Consider the following 13,374-nt stretch of genomic DNA (forward strand, 5'->3'; position numbering starts at 1 on the left):
TATGACAGTTATTTTGACTATTGATTATAGAATATAAAACACAACAAAGGGAAAAGTATTTTATAAGATACCTTTACTTTTGTGGCAGAATAAGCTAGCCTATGCCGAAGGCTCCAAAAAATAAAAAAGGAAGGAAAAAAGAAAATTAGTAGAATATTTATCTTGTATGAAAAAACACTTGCAATGCAAAGTAATAGATTTCTAACTCATACATTAAAAAATATGACTACATTACTTATTTTTCAGTGTTATATTTTCCCCCGTGCATGGTTTCTTTCTACACAAACATCTAGTACATTTTAATTGTGTAAAATTATATTACCAACATCAATACTAAAATGTTCTTTGGTTTTCCTTTTTTTTTGAGTTGGAGTCTCACTCTGTCACCCAGGCTGGAGGGCAGTGGCACACTACCGGCCACCGCAGCCTCGATCTGCTGGGCTCTGGCAATCCTTCCACCTCAGCCTTCCAAGTAGCTGGAACTACAGGCGCACGCTACCACGCCCAGCTAATTTTTGATTTATTGTAGACATGAGGTCTCGCCAAGTTGCCCAGGCGGGTCTTGAACCCGCGGGCTCAGGCAATCCACTCACCTCAGCCTCCCAAAGGCACAGGATTACAGGCTGAGCCACGGAGCCCTACTGGTTTTCCTTTTAAATGGTCTTTTTCAATGGGAACTCTTCTTTTTTTTGATGGGGAAACTCTTTTCCTATCAACGTTTAGAGGCTGGTAGTAGCATTTTCTCCAGAATGTGGGTTTTGGTAGAGGGCTAAATATTGATTTTAGAAAGTTTGTTCTTTTTTATGTGCTGTTGCAGCGGGAGAGGACTTGCTGGCTCCACCGCATGACACCAGCACAGATCTCACAGAGGTCATGGAGCAGATCAACAGCACATTTCCATCTTGCTGCTGTGAGTATGAAGATAATAATGCCACAGTTGTGCTTTTCCTTTCCCTTTCTCTTTTTCTGCATGCAGCCTTTTGTCTTCAGTAAGATAACAAAAGCATTATTAGAAACAGGACTGAAGGTTATTTGAAAACAAGGCAAACATTACATACTTTGGTTAAAAGCAAAAAATGGAACTCAGCCCAGATACCACCACATCACTGGGGTACAGTGTCAATGTACTGCTGCTCCTAGAGATTTTTCAATATGCCTTATGAGTGATAAAATGAAGGCAAATACAATAAGAAGTCTGATTTTAAGAAGTCATAACCTCTTCAATGCACAAAACGAAACAGATATTATTCCAAGAAGAACTTTTAGAAGCATGCCAAACAAAGCATGAAAAGAGCACTTTTAATGTAATTCCCTCTTTTTTCTTCAGACATTGTTCTCTGATGTCATCAGATACTAGTGCAGAAATGGATTATTTTCAGATTTCTTCCCCCTCCCCCAGTTTCTTTTCTCATGGAATAGAACAGTCATTGTATAAAAGTCAGACAATTTAAGTCATCACAGATTAGGACCTGGCATAGTTTCCATATGAATAACTAAAAGCCACAGTCTGACTCCCAGGTAAATTTATATAATGATCTTTATTTATTCATTTTTCCAAATGTTTGGCTTTAGCATCTTGCTACCTTGCAATTTCCACTGAGCTCTCACCTAAATCACTTCGGCTGTTTCAAACAAAAACAGTTTACTTGTATAAGGTGTGTGTGTGTATATATATATGTGTGTGTGTGTATACATATACACACACACACACACTACTTGATGCTACAATTATATTTTAAACAATCTCTTAAAAGATATGAAGATAGTATTTATAATTTTAGGATTATTTCCCTTTAAACTGATTTTAAATTTAGGCAGTCACTAAACTAAGAATTTATATAAAGCATAGCCTCTTATTTTACCCTTTTCTGTCAATTCCTTAGAAAATATATGAAATGAGAAAAAAGAAATCAATTATCAGGAGTGTATAGATAAGATATATTGATTTTATCAAAAATTGTTCTTCATTTTTTATGACTCTGTAGTTTAAAAAGGTTATCATTAGGATGTGAAAACAGCTATTTAAAATATATTTTGCCTATAGTCCCAGCACTAGGCAAAAGAATTGCTTGAGGCTTAGAGTTCAAGACTATCCTGGGCAATACAGTAAAGTCCCATCTCTGAAAAATAAACAAATAAATAAATAAAAGTAAAATATATTTCTCTGACTTTTCAGGAGCATTTGCCTAAAGGGCATATTACAGTTTCTACAAACATATACATATATCAGTTTATATTTACAAGTGTGTCATTTCCCAAGTTTTTTGTTTTTTGTTTTTTTATAATTCAATGATTCAGTTTCTCAAGTTTGCTGACTCACATTTATATAGCATGTTAATCCTCACACTTGCCCCTCAGAAAGCATGTGCAGGTATACACAGACACAGGTACACACATGCACAAACATGCCCACTTTTGGCTCTGTAGAGTCTCCCAAAAGCTTATAAGGCTTAGTGAATGTCCACATGCTATTAGATTGTGGCATATTCTCTAGGGTCTGTAACCACTGTTATAGGTGAACAGATTAAATCTTTTATATGAACTATACTTGACTCTATAATTGAATTTTTTTTAGAGGTTTTGATTTTGAGTTGTATGTTACTTAATGGTTAAATAAAAGCCCATTATAGTCTTTATAAGCCAGAATTTCAAAATTAAGTTTCCAAATGAAATTACATTTCAGTTCAGCTCATACCTAAATATCTTAATATTAAGTTGAGAACAAATTCTGTAAGCCAAAGCCTATTTACAAGTTTTTATTTAAGTGTTATGGTGGACATATTCAATTTAAAAGTCAGTTGGCAGTGAGAACCAGGATGGGAAATGTATTTAAATACATGCCTTGTAATTAATATAAAATGTATAATGTTCATATTAAAAACTTTATTCTAAAAATGTAAGATTTTTTTTACAAGGGTCATTTTCTAAAGAATTTACTCTTAAAGTTTTATCAAGGTATATTCTGATATCTAGAATTTGTAAAAGACTAATGTATGTGCTTTTTAAACAGACTTAAAATGATTGAGTTTTAAGTATATTAATTATGAATTAAAAATAATCATAATTATAGACCAAAAATGAATCTTAAGCAGCAACTGTGTTCATCTCATGTTATTTCCTCCCTTTAAAGGGAAGTATAAAATTCCTATTGATTAGGAATTAATTAGCTATTCATGGATATTGACTCCTGAAAAGAATATGTACAGTGTATTCAATGAGACCCACATCACAGAGGTTCAACCTCTCCCTTGTATTGGAACACTTGTCACCTGTGTCATTCATTCTCAGCGTTTGGAGGGTGGTTTATGGAGTGCTGAGATTCCTTAATGGGAAACTGGCTTCATGTTCTCATAATCTTAACTTTGCACATTCACAAATATTTCTAATGTTTATAGTTTTCTGTTAACGAACATTACTAGTCATGTGTTATTTTGAAGAATTCAAGTATATCCTCAGCTCCTCAGCAAGAAATTATGAATAGTTTATTTAATCCTTTGAAATCTAGATATTATTTTTGGCTTCTGAAAGTCCTGCTATTAGTTTTGGTTTAGTTTGCTCTTCTTCGTATTTATGTTCATATTTTGCTATGTAAAAACACCCAAAATAGAGACAGCTTTCCATAAAACTAAAGGCTGCATTGATTGACTTATTTATAAAATGGATACATATTTTAAAATTCTACCTAAAATCATCAAACCTTTAAAAAATTGATGATAGGGACTCTATATCAGCATGTGACATAGACTTGGTGCCAATACATGTTTCTGAATTGAATGAATGAGTGAACGAATGGTTACATTTTTTAAGTGGGAAGGTTTAGTTGTTGAAGCCTTCCCAAATAGTACTCAGAAGGTTCTGTAGGATTCATTTGCTTTGTTGCCCCTTTTAAGTTGCTCAGCTGGCAAATGGTTTAATAAGCCTTTACAATTCCCAAAGCCTACTGACCACCTTTGGAGGATTTATCTAAACAAATCAGATTGGCACCCTTCCAATGCCAAGCCAATCCCTTGAGTCCCTGTAACTAATGAGAACTTAAAATTGCTTGTCACCAGCATACAATGAATTGATCTGCATGTTAATCCTGACTTTTGAGCCTTTGTGGATTAAAAATTAGCATGGCCCCAAATGAATTTCCACTTCTGGCAATCTTGGAATTAAAATGAAACTTTGTATTCAGAAATCCTAATTGCATGAATTGTTTACTATACCATGCCAATTTTTTTAACCACGTCTACACGTTATTGCACATAATACCGTAGAATTCCTTCATCTGAATTAATATCCAGCTGGGCATGATAGAACACTTGACTTAATAGCCTTTTAAAATCATTGAAAAATTATTTATATTGCATTTCAGAATAGAAGGGGAGGCATTTGCACCTCTTCCTGCCAAAGAGTTAATGTAGGGAATGTAATTTTGCTGCCTATTAACCAATGTACACACTAAAATTCCCACTGACTGCTGTAAGCGTTTCTTTTTTAGTGTAATTTTTTTGGTCAGTTTTTCATTTATGTCCTTCAAATATTACAGGATACTGGTAGTAAGCCAAGTAATTTTTGCTAGACCAACAAATGCTTTTAAAATTATTTTTGACCCACAGGCATATTTTCACTGTGAATTGCCTAAGTTTATTAAGCTTGAATGACATTCATCCAGAATTCAAAACCTACTGAAATGCAATAATTTCCTTCAAAATATGTTTGTATGATTTGTTCAGGGGAATACTCATAGCCTTTTATTTGATAAAAAGCTTAGGGTTAAGAGTATTGGCTTGGAGCAAAATGGATTAGACTTGTCTAGAGTTTGACTATTTGTTATATTTGTTACTTGCAAGAGAAGCATAACTCTGTCTTTTTTAGAAAGAGTGTGGAGACCTATGGTATGCTTTAAAATAATTCAATTCATCTGTCTCTTGGACAATGTGGCAGTCTACTTTCCCCCCAACCCATAATGTAATCTACAGATATGATGGGAATAGGCTTATTTTAGGCTGATTCCTACCCTAAACACTGGGCTAACATTTTCCCTGCAAGTGTCATAGGAAGGGTACCCTTCACGCCTGCTCTTGTTTCTCACAAAGCTACTAGCACCCAGTGTGTAGCCACTGATATCTTTCTTACCCCTTAGCATAGAAAAGTGAGAGATGGAAGGAGTGCGACATGCTAGATGACTAGGGACAGTTCTTAATTGACCGAGAACAGATGTTGCCATTATTAGGGGGCAGATCTCTTCTTTTTTCTCTGAGTGTTGAGAATAAGATGATTGTGCCATGAAAGGAGGGATGGAAAACAGAGGACTTGGAGAAGAGATTTGGTAGTGGCTGCCCTCACAAAACCCGCCAGGTCATCTTCACTGTCATGGGCTCTGGAACCAAAAAGGAATTGAGCTACCCATGTGCAAAGGTGAATCAGACACCACATTCTGACTTCTCCAGTGTTCCCAGCTGGGCCCATCCAAGGCATTATGATCCCATCCAAGGTATTATGATCCCAAGTATCCAGAAGGTTGCTGAGGATTAGGCAAGCCCTTTCCTTGATGCAAGCACTTGGCCACCATCTCCCCAGGTCTCAGGAGCAAGGGTGGGCCAAGGGTGAATGGCAGAAACCAAAGACTCATGCCTCAAAGGTCCCCTGGTCAAAATTTGTACTATTAGGCAAATTAAACAGAATTTGCTCTGTTCTGATACTTAAACCAAATACATGTCATGATTTAAATAAGGAATGTGATTTTTTGCAAGATTAAATGCTCACTGAGTTCTTTAGTGTAGACACTAAAGCTTTAATCCCATGGGATATGAGAAGCTAACTAGGAAAATTAGTCCTTGTTAAAGCATTTAGCCAGGAAAGAAACTCAGACCTGTTTCTTATTTTCCTATTAGCATCCATTTAACAGCTGGACTCGTAGAGTGGTCCTTTCCACATATTTGCATGCCTGAAAGTTGTAGCCTACAAAGTGACAGTGTCACCTTCATCTGATTTCTTTTGTTTTCTCTTTCAGCCAATGTCCCCAGCAGGCCACAGGTAAGAGTTAATGGGTTGATTGGCTTATTAGTTAACTGATCACAACCTAGAGTAAGCAGATGAGCTACTCTTGATTTTACTCCTACTTTATTCTCTATGTAAATAAAGTAAACTTGCTTGATGTTTAAATGTTAGTTGATTCTGTACAACAGTTTGTCAGTCTGTGGGAGCAGGAGGAAGGGGGCTCCCAAGCCAGGTTCTTCCAGATACCAAAAATACTATGCATTTGATCTTCTGTGTTCTAACAGCTTTTAAGTGGTACAGTACGTAATACATAAAGTCACTCTAGATAGATTTGACCACCACTGGTCTCCCAAATGTCTACTTAAGGTAGCTATCACAGAACATTGATTTTATTTTTAAAAAATGATTGGTACTACAAAGATAGTTTTGTTACTTTGATGGGCAGAAAGTTGTGATTTTTTATTTAAAACTTTTCTGACAACTGTCGGCAGCTATAGCCTTATGCCTTTCATTGTTTTCTTTCTCAGACACTTTTAGTAATATTGTGCCACAAGGCCACAAGAGCTCTTTGGAGAACACTTTCTTTCATGAACTTGTTTATTAATCTTTTGGGAATGGTGAACCTTTTGATTGACTGTCTTATTGGCAAGAGGAGCTGGGACCTCTGATTAGAAGACAAGGATGTGTGAAGTAGACGAGGGATGTGGCAAGAGCTGTGGGTGTCTTCTGCTTGCTTCTGTTGTCTTCGTGAATTGGAAGCCGAGACCAGCAGGGAGTGAGGTTGGGGAGGAGGTATCAGAGGTGTGAGGAGAGACTGGAGGATGTGTGATAGCAGCTTAGAGAAGAGGAAGGCAGATGGACTGAGAAATAGAGTGTGACTACAGACAGCATTAAAGGTGCCACTCATGGATTTAGCATGAGGCCAGTCTGCAAGGTTATGTGTTGCCTTCCAGCTATATTCAAGTTCATGAACACAAGCACTAGAATGGACTGTGTTGCATTTAACCAAAGTTGAAGTTGTGATTTGGCAAAGTAAGTACAGTGATTCAAGGGAAGGAACAAAAAAGTGATTTATAATAATTTAACCAGATACTTAAGCTCAATCGTAAGAGAGGCTGAGGACATGTCCTGTGTGGAGACAGAAATAAAAAGAGAAAGATCAATGGATATTAATTTCAAAGGATGGATGAAGATGTGGTCCTAGTAGAAGTGAGCTGGAAAGATAGAGGTGGTTGTCTAAAGGTCGCATGATTGAAATTAAAACTTGCAAAAGAAAAGTTAGAAAAGTTGCAAATATTGGTGATGATTCATATTTGTACCTTTGAGCACATCGCTAAGAAGGGTGGAGGATGGGATTGTTGGAAGAAAGGAGCCCAAAAAACTGAGGCCATAATGTTTGAAGAATCATCTCTGTGGGTGTTGAATTCGCTAAGATTTAAACACAGCTTTACAGTAGGTAACACTGAGTTATTTTTGTTCAAGAGTGAGGGACCATGACCCAAGGAGCCAATTGCTAACTGTATAATGGGTTGGTATAGTCTGATGACATGAGGTCAATGCTGAGTGTTTTTGGGGGAGATGAGAAAAAAGATGCTCTGAAGGCCTTAATTGGAGGCCTAGGAAGATATTCATGCAGTGTGTGAGGAAAAAGTCTGTCTTCAGAGAGATTCAGATATTGATTAGAACAAGCAAGTGAAGGCAGCATTCAGAGGAGAGTTTGCGAACTCTTGGTTTTGCTGATCATGGACCATGTGAGCTAGAGGGCATAGAGCACAGGTTTCAAGAACTAGAGAGGGCAGGACATGGGGAGTGTGCGGGTCTGTAGATGAAGCAGACTACAGGTGATGAAAAGGAGACAAGAAGTCTGGAGCATTTTATGGTGACCCATTAAGAACAAGGATAAAATGGGTCTGATGAGGTTAGTCCTGACAGTCTCCAGGTGGTGGTGAGGAGGCTGTAACTGACAGAGGCCAAGGACAGAAGAGAGAATCTTCTTTTAAATCTTCAAATACTTTACAAGTGCTCAGAATTTAAAACAGAAAGTGATCTTAGAGATCCTTGCCTCCTACTTTGTTCTTAGAATTTAAAAATTGAGTTTAAAAAGAGCTAGGCTTAGTGGAAGGAGCAAACATCAGATCAGACTCAATGCAGGAGATCCCTTTCCTCTTTTTATCCTTCCCTCCTTTTTGTTTGTTTGTTTTTTTTGTGCCCTTTCAGGATTTTCCTCCTCTTCTCATTTTCTATGTCTTAGGTCATATGGAAATTTGTGAAAAGTGTATATTTTCACTTAGAGAGTTAAGTTAACATTTACATAGCATAACGTTAAATTTTTAGAATTCTGATGCTTAAAAAGTGAGAATAATTGTGCATCTAATTAATAGACACATCCAATTCTGAAGGACAATAGAGAACAGAGATAATTTTAAAATCCTCTTAGACTTTATTTGCAATATGCATCGGCACCAAAGCATTAGTGATCAATATTTATATGTAACATGTTCCTTTCTCAGGTAGAATTAATCTCTCCCCGTCTCTGTTCTCAAACTACTTTGAATTGACTTATGGTCAGCACTTACATTGTGTTAGAATTGAATGAGACTTGCTGAGACTGCACTGCTGAGATATCTTTCACACAGGCTTCCTGTGAGAGCCTCAGTATGATGCCTGGAATCCAGCGGGCATCCTCTCAGTGTTTGCTGAATTTTTTCGCCCTCTAACATGACAATGAAGTGTTCAAAGTATAGAAGCAAGTTTCTGAAGAAGCCAGATTTGAATAGTAATGGGGGCTCTGGTCACAGTCAAATGGGTTTGCTGCTTCTGGCCTACCTGGGGAAAGGAGAGGCCCCTCTGGCAACTTTTCCAGCAACTTCCTTGGGAAGACAGTTCCAAGGGAGTAAGATTTCATGCCAATATCCCCCATAAAGTAAGGGGTAAGGACAGACAAAGCATATTTTTTTAGGAGTCCTAAAAGACCTCTCGTGATTTATAAGGCCTGGTCCTGTTTGGATAATTTCCTTTTAGAGTGATTTCTATTTTTTTTTCTAATTTCAAAATACTTTAAAAGATCAACTATTTGACCTTCCCTTCAAAAGGTTGATGACACTCTCCTGAGTGTGCCCTAGATTTATATCCTCTCTTCCCTGGAACATTTATTTATTTATTTATTTGCTTATTTATTTATTTTTCAGTTTTTACAAAATTTTTATTTTATTTTAATGATGTGGGGTGCAATTCAGTATTAGGTATACATGTGCTCATTGTACAGGTAAAGTTTGGGCCTCCCGTTGGTCCCCACTTTGCCTGGTTTGAGATCAGGTACCCTTATTAATGTTTCTTTAACTGGCACCTCTGCATACCCTTGGATTATGATTCCTGTCTTTTATTTCTCTTCTCTGGACTACAGCATGGGACTGAGATGGGTTGGCATTATTAGGGTACCCACTCTACTGGAGACCTCCCATAGTGGAGAGAGAGTTTGTACCGGCCTATTCATCCACCTTCAGTAGAAAGAATACAAGTCCTCTCAATTTTAATTCGGGTTACAGCCTGAGCGAGATAAAAGACTTCCAGACTTCCCTCTGAATCAGATGCAGTGATAGAAAGCAGGTGGGGTAACTTCAGGATAAGAGGGAAGGACTTCATTGCAGGGAACAGAAGTCATAGAGCAGAGGCCACATGGGAGTTAAGATTGATTCTGAAAGAGGCGCTTTCATTTCCTTGAAGAGTTGACCGATCTCTGCTACCTGTAATGTTTTATGTAAATGTTGTTCTGACCGTGCTATTTTCCCTTCCTGCAGGCAATGTGAAGTATTCATCTAGCCAACCAACATTTCCTGACATGCAGTATTGCCCCTTTCAGCAAATGCCAATTTCAAGTTTCATTTAATCAGAAGCTCCATGTCTGTCCATGACCCACACTGTTGAGCGCTGACTGTGTGTTCTACTGAAGGAGTAAAACACTGACTATATCCAAAGAGAAAAGGATATTTTGTTTTTATAATAACCGTATATTATTGTTTTCTTCTTCCCTTTCTATGCAAATGTATATTAATGAACAGAGAGGTATTTGGAAATGGTAATACATTTGTCACTGATTTGTATAATGTATACAGCATTGGGAAAGTGGGTGGGGGCTTTCTAATATGATGCCGTCTTTTTAAAAACCATGACACAAATTGCATAAGAATTAGAAGACCACTTGACATTTTTACATTCCTTCTGCTGTTCATATTAACCTTGTACAATAACTTCATTTATTTCATTGATTCTGTTATCAAAATGTTTTCCTTATTTATAATTCATCAGCTACATGACCAAACAGATTCCATGTATTTGCTTTCACAATTTGGCATAATTAATACATTCACATATTTCAATCAAATATTACAAATACATATATAAAATATCTATATGGATTAGGCTACAGCCCTCTATATACCGTTAACTTTAGTTGACATCCTCTTCTTACTTATTTGGTGACCACTTGGATCACCGCAGTAAAACTCCTGTGGCCCTAAATGGCATTTCTATTGGGATATTTTTCCCTGCATTGTATTCCCTTTTTTATATAAGTAGGACTTGAATATTTATTTTTTGTCCTAATCTATATGATAGAGAAGACTGCATTATAATAATCTCGAAGATCATTTTACCAAAGGTTGCCCATTTAAGCATATTTTCCTGTTGACATAGAAACAAAATTTGGTACAACCTTTCCTAGTTCCCAGATTTGGGTTGTCATTATTAAATGCACAGCACACCTTGACCTATTGTGATATCAGAACACATCATTGTCTTTCATTCCCTTTAAAGATAATTTTATTGTTGTTTTGTATTTTCAAGTCTTTAATAATTCTTGAAACTCCTGATAATTTTATTTTATTTCCGAAAGCAGACACAAATTTAGTGCATGGCTTATTTTACCTTTTGGGTGAATTAACATGTTTTATTACCCTTCACTTGATCGATATATTTGGGAAGGATGTTTATCAAAAGTCTATGTCATTGCTTCTACAGAAAAATGAAATTAATGCTTAGATGGTGGTAACACCACCTACATCTTTGAGTGTATTGGTTTAGCTTCTGATTTAACATTTAATTGTTTCCATTTAAACATGTTACTTAGTTACCAAATGTAGAGAAACCAAAAACAAAAAAAAGGAAAATAATGTGTTTGATTCAAACATAATGTGCTTTTAAAACATCAAGATATTTTAACTTTGGGTTCTCTTTAACTGGGGTCTGGCCAGAAGGAGGCTTAAAGTTAGAAATAGCTATTATTTTAGAATAGGTTGGGTGGGTTGGGGGCAAGGGTGCTTATTTGCAGCATAGATATTTTGAGAAGAAGAAAATTGTTTTATATAAAAGGAAAGCCATGACCACCTTTCTACCTCAAATCCATCTTCATCCATTGCGTTGGAAATAGCTTTATGCCAACTGCAGTCTGCAAAGTCTAGAGCTTTTATCAGGCCATATCATACCCAAGAAAGTACCTATTTAAAGAAAAAAAGTTCCCTGAACTCTGAACTCCAAGTTGTAGATTTGGTGTCTTCCTTGTTCTTACTTTGAAAGTCATGTGTTAATTTTTGTTGCCTGTAATTGTATGCAAAATGTCTTCTATCTGCTACTAAGGAAAAACTACATAAAACACTACATTGTAATCTTCTAAGTAATAATAAATAAAAAGAAATATATTGCAGTAACAACAATGGAAAATAAGTATGTAGTTCTTTTGAAATGTGTGGTAAAGAACTAATCACAGACTATCATCTAATCTGGTTACATATTGTATTTTTCATCCTGAATAAAAGTAATTTTAACACAAGATGACTTTGATATTCTTCAGCTAGGTTCACTGATAAAAAATGAGCTTCGAATGTACATTTATGAAAAAATATAGAGAGAGCTTTGTATCCTGTTAAATCTGCATATTTTCTGCAGTTTTTCTCATACTAATATTGTCTCCTCTTGTTCTCATTCTGTCTCTCTTTTTCTTTATTCTCTCTTACACATACTTTAATTATATAATTTTCAATCTCCTTTACAGATAGAAGGCTTATTGATAGAGAAAAATAATGTTGGATTTAAATATAGACAAATAAAGCCTACTGTGTCTCTGTTTTAATAACTAGATGCTATTGGAGTTTAGCTAGTTACCCTTTCAAATCCACTTTCCACCTCATGCTTTTAAATACTTTGCTTTTTTATCTGGACACTGAATTTTAAACACTCTGTTACTAGGTTTAATCAATTTCTGAAGTCATCCAGTGGGAAACAGTGTTTTGTTTTGTTTTTCTTTCTTTTTTTTTTTTATTAATCAGTATTTTTTATTATGGTTTTGTGGGGTACAGTTAAGGGTTAGGTGTACAATTACGTTTCATTCAGGCACCCTGTTGATAAGAGGTGTTTTCCCATCCCCAGACAGATATTTGCTACTGTTAATCCTATCCCCCTCTCCCCATAGTTTCCCAGTACCGTCAGTCATTTTCTTATAGTATTACATTGGATGCTCAAGTGTTAAGAATCATGTTACTTGATTCTAACATTAAAAGCTATCTATGAAATAGAAAAGTCACCCAAAATGAAATTTGTTAAAATAAGAAAACTGATAACATGATTATGAACATTTTAAACATCCTGTCTACCATGAAGTAATATCCCCATTAAGCATTTCCAAGGAAACAATTGACTTCTAGCTACTTATTGAATAGGTAGTTGAAAATAGAAGTGAGAGCAAAGGAAAAAGTTTTTTCAGACTGCTATGATTTGAATGTGTTGCCCAAACTTCATGTGTTGGGAGCTTAATCTCCAGTGCCACAGTGTTGAGAGGTGAATGGATTGACATCCTTGTTGCTGATGTGTGGTCTTTACCTCCAGAGTGTATTTGTTACAGAAGCAGTTTGGGTCCACTCTTGCTCACTCTCCGGCCCTTCCACTTTCCACCATATGCTAATGCAGCCAGAAGGCCCTCATCAGATACCAGAGGCTTGATTTTGGACTTTCCAACTCCAGAACTGTGAGAAATAAATTTGTTTTCTTTGTAAATTACCCAGTCTGTGGTAGACTATTATAGCAGAACAAAATGAACTGAGATATATACTAAGCCTTCAGATTTTTGTTTTCTATGAAGTTATACATATATTTTAAAGAATGTAGTTTTCTCTTGGGCATCTTTCCTTCCACCCACACTCACTGTTTCAATACATCAACTTTTTCACAGGCCTTTCTAAATTAATTTGAGAATTTAATAAAAATACAGTAAACCACCACCAACACTACTATTTCAACCCTATGTGTAAGGTCTAAAAACGTCACTGACATAAAATGTCAGCTTATGTTTTTGTGAGGTTAAGTGACCAGAATGAATCTGTTACAGAGGCCAGGAGACAG

At 36.2% G+C, this 13,374-nt stretch overlaps 1 protein-coding gene across 1 annotated transcript in view; it reads left to right on the plus strand.

The window, feature by feature from the left end:
• Nucleotides 1–11,809, plus strand: part of LOC103266373 (utrophin-like) — a 36,144-nt gene extending 24,335 nt beyond the window's left edge. Inside the window, exons 9-11 of the mRNA XM_021715495.1 lie at nucleotides 818–910; nucleotides 5,999–6,021; nucleotides 9,783–11,809. Coding sequence (XP_021571170.1) covers nucleotides 818–910; nucleotides 5,999–6,021; nucleotides 9,783–9,791 — 125 coding nt within the window. The 3' untranslated portion in view covers nucleotides 9,792–11,809. The remainder of the gene's footprint in view (nucleotides 1–817; nucleotides 911–5,998; nucleotides 6,022–9,782) is intronic.
• The last annotated feature ends 1,565 nt before the right edge of the window (nucleotides 11,810–13,374 follow it).

This window comes from Carlito syrichta, unplaced genomic scaffold (assembly GCF_000164805.1).
Source record: "Carlito syrichta isolate Samal-C Ts95f unplaced genomic scaffold, Tarsius_syrichta-2.0.1 Scaffold307168, whole genome shotgun sequence".
Classification (NCBI taxonomy): Eukaryota; Metazoa; Chordata; class Mammalia; order Primates; family Tarsiidae; genus Carlito; species Carlito syrichta.